The 19,422-nt window shown below is 44.1% G+C and overlaps 1 protein-coding gene across 2 annotated transcripts; it reads left to right on the top strand.

Annotated features, from left to right (window-relative positions):
* Positions 1 to 1,109: 1,109 nt before the first annotated feature.
* dalrd3 (DALR anticodon binding domain containing 3) lies at positions 1,110 to 17,613 on the top strand. 2 transcript variants are annotated; one of them, XR_007193415.1, is made up of 14 exons: positions 1,110 to 1,544; positions 2,131 to 2,438; positions 3,191 to 3,501; positions 4,107 to 4,171; positions 4,964 to 5,062; positions 5,359 to 5,423; positions 5,546 to 5,604; positions 5,689 to 5,771; positions 5,990 to 6,116; positions 9,331 to 9,389; positions 9,495 to 9,611; positions 10,254 to 10,322; positions 11,453 to 11,637; positions 17,585 to 17,613. XR_007193415.1 is itself a non-coding variant. In XM_048241846.1 (13 exons), the coding sequence occupies exons 1-13, from the start codon at positions 1,311 to 1,313 to the stop codon at positions 11,570 to 11,572; spliced, it is 1,716 nt and encodes a 571-aa protein (XP_048097803.1). In that variant the 5' UTR covers positions 1,110 to 1,310; the 3' UTR covers positions 11,573 to 11,649. The 2 variants fall into 2 exon arrangements, 1 of the variants encoding a protein (XP_048097803.1); XM_048241846.1 differs by lacking the exon at positions 17,585 to 17,613 and having other exon boundaries at positions 11,453 to 11,649.
* Positions 17,614 to 19,422: the final 1,809 nt, after the last annotated feature.

Here is a 19,422-nt window from a genome sequence, read left to right as displayed (position 1 = left end):
GGCAGCTTGTTGTGCAGTGTTGTAAAAACTGGTTTTGGTGAGAGGCTTACATAATTGTGAAACACAAAAATGAGGACAGGTCATGAAGACACTTAAAAAATGGTCTCCTGTTGGCGTACGGTAACATCTTCACACATTATTTTAAAGTTGTTGGGACGTATACAGGCAGACACTGATCTTTTGTTTTCCACAAAAAAGTGAAAAAACAATTATACTCTTCTTCATGAGTCAAAACTGTGGTTCATGAGCAGGAATGCAGTATTTTGGTCATGAAAGTGCATTGCACTTCAGAAAAATATAGGAGACTAAATGTACACCAAACGCATTAAAATGAAACCTGGCTGGAACAGGAATAAGGAGGGAGGGCCTATGAGGGTGGCCTCAATGGGCCAGGGGGTTCTGTAGCTGATGACATGAAAGAGAGTGTGAGTAGCTTAACAGGCCCTTACAAAATATAACTGCACTATTTGAAGAGCCAACCATTTTCTGAGTAGGCCCATCAAAACGTCAATTTTGGAGGAATTATTTGCCATTCATATGGTTGCACTACATAAAAGCCTACTGTACTTTATTGCGAAATGCAATGTTTTAGACATAAACATATTGTAGGCCCACTGCATTGTACTTCAGAAAAACTGCAGTTACTGCAGTTAGGCTATTTGTTTGTAATGGGAAATTAGGCTTGGCTGGGCTAGGCTGACTTTAATAGGGCTTGTAGGAGAATGTATCTGGCAGCATCTTCAGTCTGATGCCTTAGCCAATCCATTTTATTTTCCAGAGAGAAAATGAGGATATGCTGGCTATTTACTGTGATACTACCATAGTGATGATGACATTACGCCACTAGAAGAGTGTAGCCTATGACATTAAGGTGATGGGGTATCCCTTACAAAAATACAGTTTTACAGTTTTCTGTAAGGGATTATGTAGGCTACCTTTCTTTTAAGGGTAGACTTTATCAGACTTTATGCTCTTGCAGAGCAAATTCAAATTTGCCTCTGGGTTCTTTTATGTGGTTCTCCAAGGCTAATACAGACTTCTGCCACATCCAAAATGGCCACAGCAATGGTCTGGTACACATCTATGTTTCCGGTGCAACACGATAATCGGTCTCCTACAAACATTTTTTTACCATTGAGTTCCGCATTGCACACTGTGGACTGTAAATTGTTAATCGATAGACTCCGGCAAGAACAACGCGCAATAGTAGGCAGCATCGCAGATATTAATATACACAACCTTATTCATATACCTAAAGAACCACACCTTTATTGGTCTCTTATTTTGACGATGTCTTCATCGAGAGTATAATGGAGAACGAGGAAGAGTCGCCCTTTCGAATCATCTCCACTGTCCGAGCATTGAACTCGGCATTACGGGTGAAGCTCCGAGATGAAACCGAGACTACGCGTTCTTGTGGCGGAGACAGGGTCCTGAATGAGCCAGAGAAGCTCTGGTTCAAAGAAAGCAGTGCGAAAAATCTCCGAAACCGAGACTTCCTTTCGCCAAACACGGTTTTAACTGCTATGTATGAAGGTGGACAGGTAAGCGTCATCCTTTTCACATGTAATGCTTATAATATTATTTGTTGCTTGTGTGTTTGGCTGAATGAATTCATTCGCATTACACACATGGCTGACCTTTTTGACGCGTGCCTTTGCACGTTGTCGTTGACAGGACGGCTGACAGGATAGCTTGCTCAGCTTTCATGAAGTATGCTCGCTAAGTAGCCAGCTAGCCAACGAGGAATCTGCTTCATCTAGTTTGTAAATAACATTGTCAGTTATGATTGTGAAGCCGAAATTATTATTGTCATCATATTGGTCGTCTAGTCCAGCTAGTTGACATTGCCGTAATCGACCAAACGTTTGAACCCTGCGGCAGAAATTATTAACCCCCCAGTGCCCGTACTAAGTGGGTCAGTTGGACGCTTCTGTGCACAAGGGGCATGCAGAGTCGAAAATTGATGTATATGAGTGTGTGTGTGTGTGTGTGTGTGTGTGTATGTGTATGTGTATGTGTATGGTATGTTTGCCTTTTGCTTTTGTTGGTCTCACATTTCACTTCGCTTGTGCTTGGGAGATGAAATGGGCCTACATGTGATGTGTGTTCTGCATGTTTGTGGTACAGGTGCCCCCAGCAGTGCTGAATAATGTGTCGTCGGCACATGGAAGTGGTGTGTTGCCACTCAGTGGAGCTGAGGTAGTGGCAGAAGGTCTGCGTGTGTGTGTGGACCACCCTGCTGCTTTCCGGAGAGTTCTGAGCCGAGCGGCCGAGTACCTTCGCCCGTCAGCGTCCCAGAGGGAAGGGTGTGTGCTGCTCAACTGTCCTGCACTGCACACCAGAGACACACACATCACCTCACAGACACTTACTCTGGGACAGCTACGCACAGTTCTCATTGCAGACCATCTGGGCGTTCTTCTGAGAAGACATGGGTAAGTGTTCCTATTAGTGAAGAGGTGCGTGTGTTGGCTTTTGTGTATTTTTGACTCACGCCAGATTAAAAAAGAAAGAAAAATTGGGAAGGAACGTAAAGCAGATCCAGAAGTCTTCATCTCAGTCTTAATTTCTGGTAGATTACGTGATATTAACATGAAATCATCAGGAAACAAAGGCTTCGACTGAAAGAAATGGGGGTGAAGTGGGCAGCCGTGGCCTACTAGTTAGTGCTTCGGACTTGTAACCGGAGGGTTGGCGGTTCGAACCCCGACCAGTAGGCATGGCTGAAGTGCCCTTGAGCAACGCACCTAACCCCTCACTGCTCCCCGAGCGCCGCTGTTGTTGCAGGCAGCTCACTGCGCCGGGTTTAGTGTGTGCTTCACCTCACTGTGTGCTGAGTGTGTTTCACTAATTCACGGATTGGGATAAATGCAGAGACCAAATTTCCCTCACAGGATCAAAAGAGTATATATACTATACTATACTATACTATACTATACTATAAATCTAATGTGACTTTCTCACTGTGTAGGCTTGGATGGGTTATGAGTCACTGTTTCATATGGACCCTTTCAAGAGAGTTCCATTCTCAGCATCATAGTTGGCCCCACAAGACTTCCTTTTTAACATTCCATATGTTATCTTAATGTAGAGGAAGTAGATTGGGGCCCAAATAGAACGTTCAAGCATTGTTTTTGTTTTTATTGATGAAAGGGTCTATAGAGTGTAACACTGCTGTGCCGTTTAGGTACTCTGTTTTGTACTGCCCGGCTCTGCCAGAAGACAGTGACATCATCAACTTCCTCAATGCACTGGGTGTTGATTGGCCAACTGTGCCCGGCAGTTGGAGCAATGAGGAGAGAGAGCAAAAAGTGCTTGAGGAGCTGCGCAGCTCTCCCCACCGAGAGAAGGAGTGTGAGAAAGAAAAGAGAAGAAGCAGAGGAGAAGAGATGGAGAGAGGGAAGCACAGGGGGGAAGAGGAGGTGAAGATTAACCTGAAAGAGGTGGTCCAGGAGCAGGGCCTTGTGGGATACGACCCCAGTCTGGGCACCTGCACAGGTAAGCATGGAGAGGTAGTGAAACATGAATGTGGGCGAAGCCATCATGTGCTGACATTATTATTATTATTATTATTATTTTTTATCATTGTGCAGTTTCCGTGCTATTTATTAAGTTTCAAGCTTTATGGCTTAGTGTAATGGGCCCTTGCTTGGCATGGAGAAATTTCCATCAATCTTCAGCTATGTTCAGTCCATCAGTCTCATGATCGGTTCAACCCTTTTGAAACACAGCAAAGTACTGGTGTCATCTTGACATGCATGTGCCAAAGATATGACCATAAACGGTATCAAACTAGCTCTCCGGAGCATTTGGCTTTGTAGGCTGTGTGGTACTGAGGTCATTTTCATAGTGGATAGAAGTCTTAATAGTGTTAAAGTGCTCTGGAAAAGCACTACAGAGTCAATATTTTAGCCTGTTTGACCACTGAAGGGAACATTTGTGAAGCAATCCATTGTTCACCATTTACCACTCCCTCACTGCACATCCATTGGGTTTGTTTGTTTTCAAGTGTGTTCTTGTTGTCTTTGTGTGAGATGATGCATTTGACTCTCTTCCTCTCTGCTGCTTTTCTTCCACTTTCTTCCGCTGTTCTCTGTGTCTAGTCCAAAGGGAGGCGATAGCCCACCTGGCCCAGTTGGACAGAGTAGCCGCAGGAGCTGACGGTTCGGTGGGTGGCCGTCCTGTCTTCTTCCCTCTCGCATGCTCTCCCACACACTGCTCAAGAGCTCCTTATTCGCACCAGTCAGGTGACGGCTGCCATACCATGTCATATGGACACAGGCTATGGTCCCACTTCCATCTGTTCCACTAGATCAGTGTTTCTCAAAGTGTGGTCCGGGGACCGCTGGCGGTCCGCAAGCTATCCCAAGTGGTCTGTGAGCAGACATGGTAAAATATAATATAGATGAGTTTGCAATGTTGAACCAACTTGTATGTAACATGCCTATGTAAGATACGGCAGTTTTAATCATATGAATTCTCTGACACAATAAGCAAGGTGAGTAGGCCTATTGTGTAATATACTGTTAAAGTAGGTCTACTCTTTTTTTTTTTTAGCTAGGTGGTCCGTGAGGTTTTTTTATTGGTTAAGTGGTCCTTGGTCTGAAAAAGTTTGAAAAACACTGCACTAGATGAACCGCTAGAAGAACGTGCCGCTGTGTTGACAAATGAATAAGCCTGTGTGATGTGTGGCACCCACTACTTATTGCTGGGTTGTTGGACCCAGCACACATGTCTGCTTGCTCTGCTCCATATGTGCACCATGCAGACAACTAATGCCTTTCAGAAGCACATTTTGACCTAGCCAGCCCAACACAGTAAAAACACCTAGTTAAACAGGACGTTAAAGACGTGTGGGACTAGTTAAATGTCAATGAAAATATTAATCTCCAAGTGAATCAGGTAAATCACACCTGTTCCAAGATCATGACCTGGGTAACCCTCTTGGTTTTTTGTTTAGGTCGCCATGACTGTCCTGCATGTCACTTCCTGTCAGGATGAGTTCCGTCAGCAGCAGACAGCTATGCTCTGGAGAGCGTCTGGAGCCACGGCAACACAGGTACACAGAACTGCACACAGGTGCACAGAACTGCACAGAGGTGCACAGAGCATCCCATTCAGACCTCAGAGGTGTTGCTCAGACACTGCGCACAGCACAGCACAGCACAGCACGGAGGAGTTTGGAGTACTACACAGCTATTTCTGAATGAGCTCCCCAGCAGGCGTGTGTGTGTGTGTGTGTGTGTGTGACTGACACTTGCCGGAATTGATTAGTGTTGTGTGAAGCCTACTTGGTTTGGTGTGATAGCCTCTTGCTCACCCTTCTGCTGCTTCACCACCCTTCCTCTCCCACAGAGACTAGTGGTGTGTGGGCCAGTGAAGACCCCAGGAGTGCAACTCAGTGCTGCCCAGTATTTACAGTAAGAACAGCTTATGTGTGTGTGTGTGGTGTGTGGAACAAAGCAAGCCAGTGCAAATGAAGGACAGTTTGAAGTATGTTTGTGCATATGCATGTAGTGAGCTCATGCTCTGTCCCTCTCAGAGTGAGGAGATCCCAGATGAAGGAGGCATCTGAAATGAAATATGGAGACCAGGTTGGAGGTGAGTGTATATTACTTGTGTGTGTGTGTGTGTGTGTGTGTTAAATAAAGGAATATGATGAATACTTTTCATATTCATTCTCAGGAAAGACATGGGATGACATCATCAGAGTCATGACCTCCGCGACGGTCAGATTTGAGTTGTTGTCAACTGTTCACACTAGTCCAGTGAGTAGGTTTTGGTCCCCGTAGCAATTGTTTTCCATTGTGTATTTGTTTTGTCTGGGGTGGGTATATGTTTTAGTACACCTCACCGTGGCAGTGCAAAAAGACAAGAAAGCGCAAGTGTGATGTTAAAATGTGTTGGATGTTGGTTGTTAATGTGTGTGTGTGTGTGTGTGTGTGTGTGTGTGTGTGTGTGTGTGTGTGTGTCATCTTGCTCTCAGGTGACTCTGGATGTGCAGAGAGAGGGGGGTGTGTCCACCAAGGGCCCAAGGGGCGGGGTCTTTGTGATGTATAACTGTGCACGCCTACACACCCTCTTCAGCAGTTACGAGAAAGGAGTGCAGGAAGGTAAACGTAAAAACACACACACACACACACTAGCAACCTGGGGCCTGTACTACGAAGCGCAGTTACTGGCTTATCTGGGTAACTTCGAGAGTAACTTGATCACGTGTGGCGTAACTTCCCGATTAGCCCGTACTACGAAAAGTGGATAGGTTTTAACCGAGGTATGCTGCCATGGCAATTTACGCTGCATCTCAAACCTGCTCCGAGCAGGTTATGTTCTTGGTTAACACGAGGTTTCCTTTTAACCACACCCTTTATAAGTACCACCCCTCCACTAACAACTTCTCCCGAGACAATGTCTGCGTACCTGGATGTTCCATACGACATTCGCAGGGTGAGGGTTTTTAGAGACCGCCAGAATCCGCTGACATTACCTAACAATATTCTTTATGAAAGATATAGATTCTCAGCCAAGGGAATTCGTTATCATTGTCAGCTGATCGAGGCAGACGTCTATAATGTCACCCGCTGTAGCAATGCCCTTACGATAGAGCAGATAATGTGCCTTTCGTTGATATTTTGCCAGCGGACAATTATTCCATCGGTGATGCTGAACATCTGAGCAAGAATACTGTATGTCCGAAAATAAATCAGACATACAATAATAAATTAAAATCACCATTTTAACATAAAACTTGAATGTCATATTACCCTGCACATAAAGGCTGCACATTTCCACAGCACCAGGATCCGACTGAATGCCTCCCTCAACCCCCTCCATAATCGGCCTTCCACTATTATTTGCGATGGCCAACTCCTCTGCTACTGTAAAACACTCTGGTGCCTTTCCTCCTACAGTAGTGTTCAAAGACACCTTTTTCTTGTTAGCTGTAAAACAGAGGCCAAGTGAAGGCTATAAGCATACAACATATTTTCATAATTAATAAATATTAATGCAAGCTATAACTATATAAACCTACTATTTTGAATAATGTTTTTGTGTTTCATTTGCACCTGCTGCCATGTGCGTTTGGCAATGGTGTTGCATCTGAAATGTTCATAGGATTAGGCATACACTAAATCAGTCAATGGGGGCTACTTAAACATCCAATTATCCTTATTAATCTATATCTATATCTTCTGAATTGCGTTGCATCTGTAGGCCTTTTTATGAACTCTAAATAGGCAATTGAATTATTTCAACTCATTTCATACATTAATCCTATGTCTGAAATGTCTATGTCTATGTCTATTAATCCTCCGCAACACATAGTTGTGGAACATGTGGAAATAAAACTTTACTTTCAGGCATTTAGGCTACCTGATCTGCAATACGTTGCCAACAGCCTTGCCTTGCTTTGTTTGCTGCTGACGTATTTGTTTGCTGCCGACGTATTTGTTTGCTGTCGACGTTTTCTTTTTTTTTCGTAGAGTGGGTTTTAATTCCTTGTAACTTGTCATAATAATTGTGTATTCCTCATCCGTAAAATAAGGTGATCGGGTCCTCATTGAAAGTGGTGACTTGCGCTGCAACCCGCCCCTTTTATGTGAACGCGCAACTCCAATTGGGTTAACCCCGGCTCAACAAATCAACTTCTTAATCAGCGTCGTAGTACCGATTAACACCACTTAAGATAACCAGGTTTTGTCAACCCCGGTTAAACAAAGTAACCCTGGGTTACATCTGGGTAGGTTAAGCTCCCTTCGTAGTACAGGCCCCTGGTCTGAGGAGTGCAAAAGGGAACATATACACACACACACACACCACTAGCAACCTGGTCTGAGGAGTGCAAGACAGAACATGCACACACACTTCTATAGCACTTCTATAGCACATCAGCATGCAAATCAACGAACACACACACACACTCTCTCTCACACACCACACTAGGGTCTGAGGAATGCAAGAGTGAACATGCACATGCACTTATATAGCACATCAGCATGCAAATCAACACACACACAAACAAACACACACACACACACAGGAAGATAGTGGATGGCAACTTCATTTAGAGAGGATTTCTTCAGGGTCTGTATCAACAGGTTCTCAAGCCTGATCCTTATCAGCATCAATTAGTACATTAGGATAACATACTCATAGTATGCCCTTGATGCCCTTGATAACATACTCATAGTATGCCCTTGATAACATACTCATAGGATGCCCTTGATGCCTTGTAAACACATTGAACGTTTAATTCAAACTAGATTAGAATTCAAGACGGTACACAGTCACACATACACACAGTTTTTTGCCTATTGCTTCCACATTTTTTGCAGAATTTGGCTCATTACGTCAAAACTCTACACACAGCCAAATAAGACATAGCACTTAGATAGACAAACACCTCACATCTATGCCAAAATGAAACACTGCAATCAAAACTCAACAATCCTTTCTAAAAATATAATTATTGCAACAAAACCATACACGCATGCTCCATTTGAATTACTCTTTCAAATCAACAGCAACACACTGATGAGTTTTATATCAAACAATACAGTCTTTTTGTTTGTCCATTTTTATTGTCATTTTCTCAGACTCGGTCTTCTGTGAAAAATCTGCAGTAATCAACTGACATTTTTTGCAACAAACCTTTTTAGAAAAAACAAACATTCTTACAAAAATAAAGAAAAATAAAATCACAGTTATCAATGCAATGTTGTAATCTACTGTTCTCTAAACAAATTTAAAAAAAATTATCAACAAAACAAAAGTTAAAAGGAAAAAAAAACAATTACTGAATAAATTGGAAAAAAGAAATTCACATGTGTGTGGCGGGGTGGGGTGGGGTGGGGGTTATGGATTCTGCCTTCTGTTGTGAGATGGAGTCGAGAGCACGAATGTGTGAGGGGAGTGAGTGCCACAGTTTGAGTGCAGCATACTGTAGGAAAAGGCCTTTGCTCCCATTGTGCTGAGCCTAATGTTTGGCACTGTCAATAATCCAGCTGTAGATGAACGTAGTGAACGGGAGGGTGTATACGTCTGTAGGAGCTCTGTGGTGTATGGAGGCCAGAGGTTACGAAGGGCTTTGAATGTCAACAACGGGATTTTAAAGTTGATCTGTTGAGAGACAGGGAGCCAGTGTAGCTCTATCAGGAGAGGTGTAACATGTTGGGAGGACTATGTGCGGGTGATAATCCGTGCTGCAGAGTGTTAGATGAGTTGGAGGCGATGGATGAGTTTGTTTGGAATGCTTGTTAGGATTGCATTGCAGTAGTCAATGTGAGATGTTACAAGGGTGTTGACAACCACTGTGTCACTCCATAGGAATTTACCCAGAAATCCCTGAGAGCTCAGAGCTGGACTTCTCCTCCTTGAAAGAAGAGGTTAGTGCATTGCATCATTATTGTTGTTGTACAGTATGTGTGACTTACTCTTTGGGTCCAGAATCTAAGTCATCTTGTCTTTGCCTCTACTTTTATACATCCTAGGGGGAGTGGCTCCTTCTCTTCAATTACCTCATTCCGTATTCAGAACTTCTGGACCAATCAGGGAGAACACTGGAAGTAGAAGGAGGAGGGGTCAGAGTTAACCTTAAGACTGAACAAGTAAGTGTGTGTGTGTAGTTGTTTTTTACTATTGGGAGAAGAACAAGTAAGTGTGTGTGTGTAGTTGTTGTTTACTATTGGGAGAAGGGAACATTTGTTGGTGATTTATAGACCCATTTTTATTTAAGTGCAATGCCATAAAATACAAACGCAAATATTACATACATATCTTACTTTTTGTTGCACAGTTTGAATGTTCTAGGACTTGTTGCATTATTTTACTAGTGACATTAATTATGTTGAATTGCCTCCAACACAAACATCATTAGTGTTTGCAGGTTATTAAGTGTTCAACAAATCAGATTCATTTGGTTTGCATGGCTGTGGATGTCTTAAACACAAAGGCACATCAACCCCCTCTAAAGTAATTGAAATGGAACTCTTGAGTGCTAGTAAAGATATCTCAATCAGTGAGCTCGACCACCCACACTAGTGTTCAAAGTCTTGTGTAAGGCCTAAGAAGGGTTTGGATCCTGCAATCAGACTCTGGACACCCAGGGCCCTTGCTCATCATCACAACCCAGTGTAAGTGTGTGTCAATAGATTGTGTGTGTTTTGGACACCCAGGGCCCTTGCTTATCATCACAACCCTGTGTCAGTGTGTGTTAATAGATGTTGTGTGCTTTGTGCTCTGTCTCACAGGTTTGTAAGTTTCTGGTGTCTCTGAGTAAAGACTTCAGCTCCTACTACAACAGGGTTCATGTGCTTGGGGTAAGTGTGTGTGTGTGTGCATGTCTGTGTGTGTGACTGTGTGTATGTATGACTGTGTGTGTGTGTGACTGTGTGTGTGTGTGTCCGTTTTGATGATTAGAGTAAGATTTGAATTTAAGTTTAATTTTTCAGCATCCTCTCCAATCCACCCTTTGTACAATATAATATCTTAATATCTTAAATGAAAAAACGTCTTTTGAACAAACCAAAATAATGCCTCTCTGCTTTAACAGTGACAATTAATGCAAAGCAGAGTTCTCATCTTCTGTGTAATATGTGAAACAGCACTCTGCACTGTTAGAAGTGCCCTAACGGATGCTTTTATCATGCTGGGAGACCACCTAACCAAACCTCCAGCCCTTCCCACGTCCACCAGAGGTCAAGTTCATCTTCACCATCAGACATTAAGGGGCTGTTCTGTGGTGGCGGGCAGCCCATAGATTCACATCTTGACTGTGATGACACACTGACATGACTATGAATGCCAAAATATATCACTCTATGTAAAACTATAGCAATATAGCTTCATGACATGTGGACCTTCTAAAATGCCGAGGGGTCAGTTAAATTGGAGAATGGTCTGGGGCCACGTGAGTGTGCTGGTGTGTGTATAGTGAGTCATACTGGCAGGATGTGTGTTCCTCTGCGGGCCATTAGCAGTGTGCCTTATGGTACTGAATCAGACGTGTGTGTGTGTGTGTGTGAGAGATGTGAGTGAGTCAGATTAGTATGTTAATACATTAGAGTGTGTGTGTGTGTGTCAAGGGTGGTATGAGCGAGAGACCCTGTGATTAAAGCAGTTCACTTGGAGTTCAGTCCTTAACCTATAACCTCATCTGTCTCCCCCTCCTCTTTCTCCCACTGTCTCTTGGACTGGCCACCTCTCTCCTCTCTCTCTCTCTCTCTCTCTCTCTCTCTCTCTCTCTCTCTCCCTCTTTGTCTCTCTCCCTCTCTCTCTCTGTCTCTCTCTATCTGTCTCTATCTCTCTCCCTCTCTCTCTCTCTCTCTCCTCCCCCTCCCTCCCTCCCTCTCTCTCTCTCTCTGTCTCTCTCCCTCCCTCCCTCTCTCTCTCTCTCTGTCTCTCTCTCTCTCTCTCTCTCTCTCTCTCTCTCTCTCTCTCTCTCTGTCAGGAGCCATTGCCTCATCTCTTCAATCAGATGTTTTGTCGGCTGCTGTTGCTGAGTGCTCTGAGAGAGCTCTACCACAGTGCGCTGGACGCCCTCAACCTGCCCCCCATCCCACAGCTATAGCCCCAACCCATCCCACCAGAGACACTCACACACTCACACACTCACACACTCACACACTCACACACACACACCAAACTCCACACCCAGGACCCCTGGACCCCAGTCGCCATGTGACCCCTGCCAGCCCTGGACCCCCAGTCCCCATGCCCCGTCCCTTGCCCCAAGATGAGTCACCTCCCCCACCCCCCACCGCTGAGTGTCCTCTCCTTGCCCTCAAGATGCCCCTCAGTGCAGCTCAGAGACCCCGCCGTGCTGTCGCTGAGTGTCCGTCTCCAGGCTGAGTCCACCGTCGTCCCCCTCAGTTCCATCCTGCAGCTCAGAGACCCCGCCGTGCTGTCGCTGAGTGTCCGTCTCCAGGCTGAGTCCACCGTCGTCCCCCTCAGTTCCATCCTGCAGCTCAGAGACCCCGCCGGGCTGTAGCTGAGTGTCCGTCTCCAGGCTGAGTCCACTTTCACTCCCCTCCCGCAGCCTCCACGTCTTCACCTCCAGCTTAGTGTTGTCAGTGACCACAGCAACCATTCCCTGACTCGTCTAGCTCTAAATGACCCGCACCCCAACATGCTTTGGTCCTCTTGCTCTCACACTATTTATTATTAAGTAATACTGCCCCTTGTTCTGTGACCACTGCCCCCAGTGTCCTAAATGCTGCCATTGTTTTCGTTGGTGCATTACCTTCACTGCCCGTCTGCTTTTCACATTTGCCATGTTTTGGTGTCTGTCAGCAGTAATTTTTGCCCCCATTTAATATTCTCTGTTACCTCTCTGTCTTTAACAGTTGACTCTTTAACAGTTTTGTGTCCCTTGTGATCCACTCTGACCCCTACTGTTTCCCTCACAAATCCATGCCTATCCCATAAGCCCAGTTCACAGCCCACAGCCCAGTCTCCTACTACCGGTCATCTGTGTGGTCAGTCCTCAGCACCACCGTAGCATGTGTCCTGCTCTCATGAGCAGCACTCCATCCTAGACCCCTACCCTTGACCTTTGACTGCTATTGGTGTGTCCCACAAAGCAGTAAATTCTCTGTAGTCCTCACCAGATTCCCTCCAGCACCACCGATGTCTTAGCTCTAGGTAGACGACTCCCGCCAGCACCACCGATGTCTTAGCTCTAGGTAGACTCCCTCCAGCACCACCGATGTCTTAGCTCTAGGTAGACTCCCGCCAGCACCATAGATGTCCCCCCACCACTGGCCATGTGTCTTGCTGGTCCTCCATGACCCTCCATGATGATTCTGCTGTGCCATAGCACCCAGCACACACCCTCTGTGCAACTCCGTGCCATGAAGGCTGTCGTGACAGCTCAGAGAGACCTGTGCCATAAACTAGACTGTTCTCTGTGTGTGTGTGTGTGGGTAAGAGTGTGTGTGTGTGTGTGTGTAAGAGCAGAGCACGCATCTCTCATGATGTCCTTATATGTGTTTTAACAGAATTTTAACGTGTTTGACCACCCACATAAATCTGACCAATAAACCAGTGACCACCGTAATGCATTACAACCATGTGTTTCTATGTCCACCTCATGTGTATAGCATGTTTGTGTAGATAGCATGGGATGCTAGGCCCTCCATCTGCACAACTCTCTTTCTACCAGGGTCTCTTTTGTTACAGATGTGCAAACTGAAACATGATCTCAAACACAAATCTCAAACACATCTCATAAGCATTGGCAGGACTGGAGTATGTGGGTATGAGTATACTGTATGTGGTGGCCACTATTGAGTATAGTGTATGTGGTGGCCACTATTGAGTATACTGTATATATAGTATGTGGTGGCCACTGTTGAGTATACTGTATGTGGTGGCCACTCTTGAGTATACTGTATGTGGTGGCCACTATTTAGTGAACTGTATATATAAATTAAAGAGGTATGAGATTGGAACTTCCCAAGTTCCACTTCAGTTTCTCAGCAGCACTGGCCTCTTTGGAAGCCATGGAAACTAATGACATCCCTGCTTATCCCAAAAAGGTTGGAGCAAGCAGCCTAATTTGTATTAATTTCATGCTCTGTGTGTGTGTGTGTGCGCGTGCAAGCGTATGTGCGCGTGTGTGTGTGTGTGTGTGTGTGCGTGTGTGTGCGCGCAAGCAAGCAAGCGTACATATGTGTGAGTGTGTGTGTGTGTGTGTGTGTGTGTGTGTGTGTGTGAGAGCAGAGCAGCATCTCTCATGATGTCCCTTATATGTGTTTTAACAGAATTTTAACGTGTTTGACCACCCACATAAATCTGACCAATAAACCAGTGACCACCGTAATGCATTACAACCATGTGTTTCTATGTCCACCTCATGTGTATAGCATGTTTGTGTAGATAGCATGGGATGCTAGGCCCTCCATCTGCACATAACTCTTTCTACCAGGGTCTCTTTTTGTTACAGATGTGCAAACTGGAAACATGATCTCAAACACAAATCTCAAACACATCTCATAAGCATTGGCAGGACTGGAGTATGTGGGTATGAGTATACTGTATGTGGTGGCCACTATTGAGTATAGTGTATGTGGTGGCCACTATTGAGTATACTGTATATATAGTATGTGGTGGCCACTGTTGAGTATACTGTATGTGGTGGCCACTCTTGAGTATACTGTATGTGGTGGCCACTATTTAGTGAACTGTATATATAAATTAAAGAGGTATGAGATTGGAACTTCCCAAGTTCCACTTCCGAAGTTTTCTCAGCACTGCGGCCTCTTTGGAAGCCATGGAAACTAATGACATCCCTGCTTATCCCAAAAAGGTTGGAGCAAGCAGCCTAATTTGTATTAATTTCATGCTCTGTGTGTGTGTGTGTGCAAGCGCCGTAATGCCGCATGTGTGTGTGTGTGTGCTGTGTGTGTGTGCGTAAAAGGGCAAGGCGCATACATATGTGTGAGTGTGTGTGTGTGTGTGTGTGTGTGTGTGTGTGTGCGTGCGCACGCACGCGCAGACGTACGTATGTGTGAGTGTGTGTGTTAATTTCATGGTGCAATTATAAAGTTGGGATGCTGTAGAGCTCTCTGCACTGAAGAGATAACCACACACACCAAACCAGCTGCCTCTCTCTGTGGGACCTGCACTGACACAGTCGGATACATACCCCTGTGTTGGGTAGGAGTGAAAACAAATAAACAACAGGGGCAATGCCAAGGGAGTTTCTGCGTCCTTTTGACCCTCTGAGCAGTCAGAAAACAGCTCTCCAAGGCAGCACCACTGGGACTGTGTTCAACACACACACACTGGCACACACACACACTTCTTGGCCATTTTTCTGGTGAGTACATGACCTGGTTCTGTTTTCTCTGTAAAAGCAGAGTTGTATTTGCAGCTGGTGATCGTGTTGTAATATTTATGCGCCAGCATTGCAAGACCTGCCCTATTTACTTTAAATAGGACGCAGAGATCAAGTGACTCAGGACATTTTGACAAGTGACCTCTGAGGCTAGTTTAATGGACTCTGACTTCCCTCTCCCTAAATGCAGCAGACATGGCAAATAATGAGTTTAATTTTCAGTTACCTTGGAGCACTTTAGCCAGATAAATTTTACCAGCCACAGTTCGGCAGTCTGATCACTGGATTACATCAAACTTCCTAATTGGGAGGTCATGGTCATAGAGGCCATGTTTTATTCTATGTAATGGTACAGAGTTTCTAACAGTACAATTAAGATGCTTTCCATATCCAGACCATATTGCGTTTGTAATATCTTATAGTTACAGTAAATCAACAGTTATAACTCCAGGTAAGATCAAATAAAGACTGTTACAGCATGAGACCGAGTCTGAGAGAAATGGTAAAAGATCCAAAAGGCAAATATGTGAACGCATACTGACTGCAAATGAGCGAAGAGACTGACCCAGGAGAGCCAAGAGGGCAGGCAAATGAAAGACTGCTTAACGGAGAGATGAGGCTTACTGAATTTTAATACAAGTCCATTTGACTAAATCACATTCATTATCAGTGTGGATGTCATTGAAAGCCAACATTGTGGATACACTGACATACATAATCAAAGCATATACATTAAATGTGAAAATAATAATAAAAGCCATTATAATGTAAAACTAACTAATATACAACATGTGTGTACCTCCACATCAGTGTTTTAGTGCCAAAACACGTTTCAGTTTTCAATTTAATGTTATATAGAACTCTATGTCTTTTATGTATGAAATGCTTTATATAACGGGACTATGGAAAAGACTGTAAAGGGTTAGTCACTAACCATTTAAGTGACAAAACATTGTGACTGAATATTAAGTACATTACAATATTGTCTTGAGATGCATATGTGAAAAGATAGATTGCCAGAAATAATAATAATAAATCGTAGACAAATATATATTTTATATAGATATTATCTCACTTCACAGGCAGTAACTCACATCTGACACTGGGGGACACTAAAGAGATTACAAAGCACAGTAAATAATTATTCACCTACCCTGCTGTGCTTTCAGCTAGCTCTCTCTCTCTTTTTTTTTCTCCTCTCTCTATCTCTCTCTCTCTCTTTCTCCCTCTCTATCTCTCTCAATGCCCTGTGTTGCTGGGGGTTTCTGGCCTGTCAATCACTCCCGGGGGCCGTTCCTCTCTTCTGTCAGAGACAATAGAGGAGGAGAGAAGAAAAGAGTTCAGAAGAGAAGCCCAGAGCCAGAGGAGGGGATGCTGTGTAATAGCTACAAGCAAATAGGCTGCCTTTAAAGGCAGGCAGAGGAGAGAGGAGAGAGAGAGAGGAGAGAGGAGAAAGAGAGGGGAGAGAGAGAGGGGAGAAAGAGAGAGGAGAGAGAGAGATGAATGAGGTCAGGGATGCCCGTGAGATTTGAGTGATTCTTTGTGGTTGCCAGGCCTGGAGAAAAAACACCAGCGCAACACACAGGAAAGGAGAGATACTGAGAGGCAAAGGAGGTGGAGCTGGGGAATGACGGTTAGAGATTTAGGGGTTTGAATATATACTTGTGTGTGTGTGTGTGTGTGTGTGTGTGTGTGTGTGTGTGTGTGTGTGTGTGTGTGTGTGTGTGTGTGTGTTATACATCTGTATGCATGTGTTTATGTGGGTGAAATTTGCATTTGCAGTGATATTTATACACCAGCACTGTGTGAGACAGAATGGGCCAGGATGTAAGGAGAGGAACAGTCTGGACAGTTCTGGATGTTCACACGTATAGGTCTTTAAGACCACTTTATATGGGTGTATAGATATGAAACATGAAAAGCATGTTTATGCCAGTGTTGCATGCATGTGTGCATGTGCATGTGTGCAGTTGTGTTTTAACAGTAGAAAATGTATGAGATAGTATGTGAAAACAGTAGTGTTTATGATGTTGGGTGTAATAAACTAAAGGTCAGGCCAAGTGACCAACAAAAGGATGTACATTTCATTTCAGTTCCTGTCAGTAGCACCCTATTATTGAACAAATGAACATACCATAATACAAATCATTAAAATACTTAGTTTGACTTGTATTGGAGTAATATTTGCCCAGGAGTGGCTGTGCTGTGGTACAATAGTGTACTTTGTCCAGCTCTGGTGCTGGAGCACTGCATTATGTAGAGAGTCATGTCTGACAGTTATATTGATAAAGTGGACTGACAAATAGGAGAGATGGGAATCAGTGATGAGAAGTGTGTGTGTGTGTGTGTGTGTGTGTGTGTGTGTGTGTGTGTGTGTGTGTGTGTGTGGTGTACAGGGTGGCGGTCTGGAGATGGACACATTTAATCAGATCAAGTCCTCACGCAACAGCTGTCACCACCCCCCCCCCACACACACACACACACACACACACACACACACACACACACACACACCTTCCTCTTTCTCTCTCTGTCTGTCTGTCTCTCTTCCTATCTCCCGCCCACATATGCATCCTCTACAACTCGTACTGATCACATTTACAAAAAGTGAATAACTAAATAAAAATGGTTCCCATCTCAACAGTTTGTGTTCCTTATGTGGGAAACCTTGTGTGTTTGTCTGTGTGCACAGTGACAGATGGGACATGCATTTTTAATTAGTCTGTCTTCAGGTCACTGGTGTCACACACACACACACACACACACACAACAGTTATATCAGAAGAGTAAATATATAAAATGACCAGTAGTGGTAAAATGAGTGCGAAAATGACTATGAAAATGGAGGTGGACAAAATCTCATTTTATCCCCTTATCCAGTCACTCCAAAGCCTGCTCACAATGGGATGTTGTAATACCATTATGAATATATATATATACAATTATAATGCCGGGCGCATGGCCATCCCCATACTTAAGCTGTTATGTAATCAGTAATTAGCAAGTTGTAATTGTAACGGTGCTAACTACACAGAAGAGAACCCTGTGATAGTTTGGTTTCAGGCCTGAGAGGTCAATGTATGGACCAAAATCTGAGGGACGTTTTTTTCCCCTTCACCACAATTCGGTGTTGGTCTAATAATCTTCTGGAGTGCCAGTGGGTGTGCTGGCATGTGCCTCATAGCAACACAGGTTAGCTGGCATGCCAGTCTAATAATACATTTAGCACAATAAAACTATAATCCCGTTTTAGATTGAGTTTTCATATTAAAGAGGTTCAATTCAAAATGATTTATCTACTACATCAACATATATTCTCTAGCTATGTCTGCATATGTAGCCCATTTTTATTTTCATCACGAACTTCATGTATTTCTAGAATAGCCCTGCCAGGCCTGGAGAGAACAACACCAGCGCAACACGCAGGAAATGAGAGCTACTGAGAGGCAAAAGAGGTGGAGCTGGTGTTGGAACAGTACAGCTCTGTACTGTATGTGTTTGCATGGGCATGGTGGGTTGAGGTTTTTCTGAGTATTTGGTGGTGGGAGAAAGTGTTCAGTGAATGGGGAATATCACATGTATCTGGGAGAAAGTGTTCAGTGAATGGGGAATATCACACGTATCTGAAAGAAAGTATGTTTGGCTGGATGTCTTTGTATCTAGATGGAGGAATGACAGGCTTAGATGTTTATGTCTGCATGGTATGCCTGTCCCCTGCATTTCCCTTTAAATGTCATCTCTCATCTCTCTCGCTCTCTCTGGTCCTCTCTCTGGTCCTCTCCCCTCTCTCACTCGCGCTCGCTGCGTCACTCGCTCATTCCCCGCCTTTCACTCTTTTATTCAGTGATTTGGGTCACTGGCTGACTAAGAGACAACACACAGCTGGACTATAAATGCTGCCCTCAAAAACACACACACACACACGACACACACCTACAGACAGACACACACAGATAATCTCCAAATTCATTGTTTACTTGCGGAGGAAATAATCATTTTGGGCACTTCCTGTTTTTGTATTTTCTTATTTCTAAACCACTTGTCTCTCTGTCTGGTTGCATGCGTAGTGTGCAAAATTGGTTGCTGATATGTAATGTTTGTGCATGGGTGGGTATTTCTGTCCCTTCTGTTTGACTGCAGGCTAAACAGGATATCCAACTTTTTCCAATAGGCCTACATAATTCACAATCAACGTGGACGTGTTACTGGTAGGATGTATCTGAATGATAAGATGAATACTTAAATTGTCACTTCTCATCCTCAATCCTCTGAATCCATTGATTATTTGACTGATAACAAACATTCGCTAATCACATAATCCAATAAATTATGACGTCATCCCTCTTCCAAATGCAGACGGAGGAGAAACCGTGAAGCTTCAAAAGAGTTTGTAGCCAATGAATTAAGCGTGGACGTGATAACGACTCGGATCTCTGGTAAGAAAACGAAGTTTGATTTGCGTTAATCGCCGACGTATTAATTGTCCTCACGCGCCACTCAGCTGCCGCCATATGTCCCTCACACTTCCCCTGTCTGCTGTGTGAGGACAACAGTTGCTATGCGCGTGAAAGAGAAAGAGG

The sequence above is a fragment of the Alosa alosa genome, chromosome 4 (assembly GCF_017589495.1).
Source record: "Alosa alosa isolate M-15738 ecotype Scorff River chromosome 4, AALO_Geno_1.1, whole genome shotgun sequence".
NCBI classification, from domain to species: domain Eukaryota; kingdom Metazoa; phylum Chordata; class Actinopteri; order Clupeiformes; family Clupeidae; genus Alosa; species Alosa alosa.
The sequence above is the reverse complement of the archived record's forward strand: the minus strand, read 5'-3'. Positions and strand labels throughout refer to the sequence as shown.

Excerpts from the sequence above, each read along its gene's own strand:
- dalrd3 (XM_048241846.1), top strand. The coding sequence starts at position 1,311 with ATGGAGAACGAGGAAGAGTCGCCCTTTCGAATCATCTCCACTGTCCGA. Across the intron at positions 4,172-4,963 it reads CCGCAGGAGCTGACGGTTCG|GTCGCCATGACTGTCCTGCA; the intron begins GTGGGTGGCCGT and ends TTTTTTGTTTAG. Across the intron at positions 5,424-5,545 it reads AGTGCTGCCCAGTATTTACA|AGTGAGGAGATCCCAGATGA; the intron begins GTAAGAACAGCT and ends TGTCCCTCTCAG.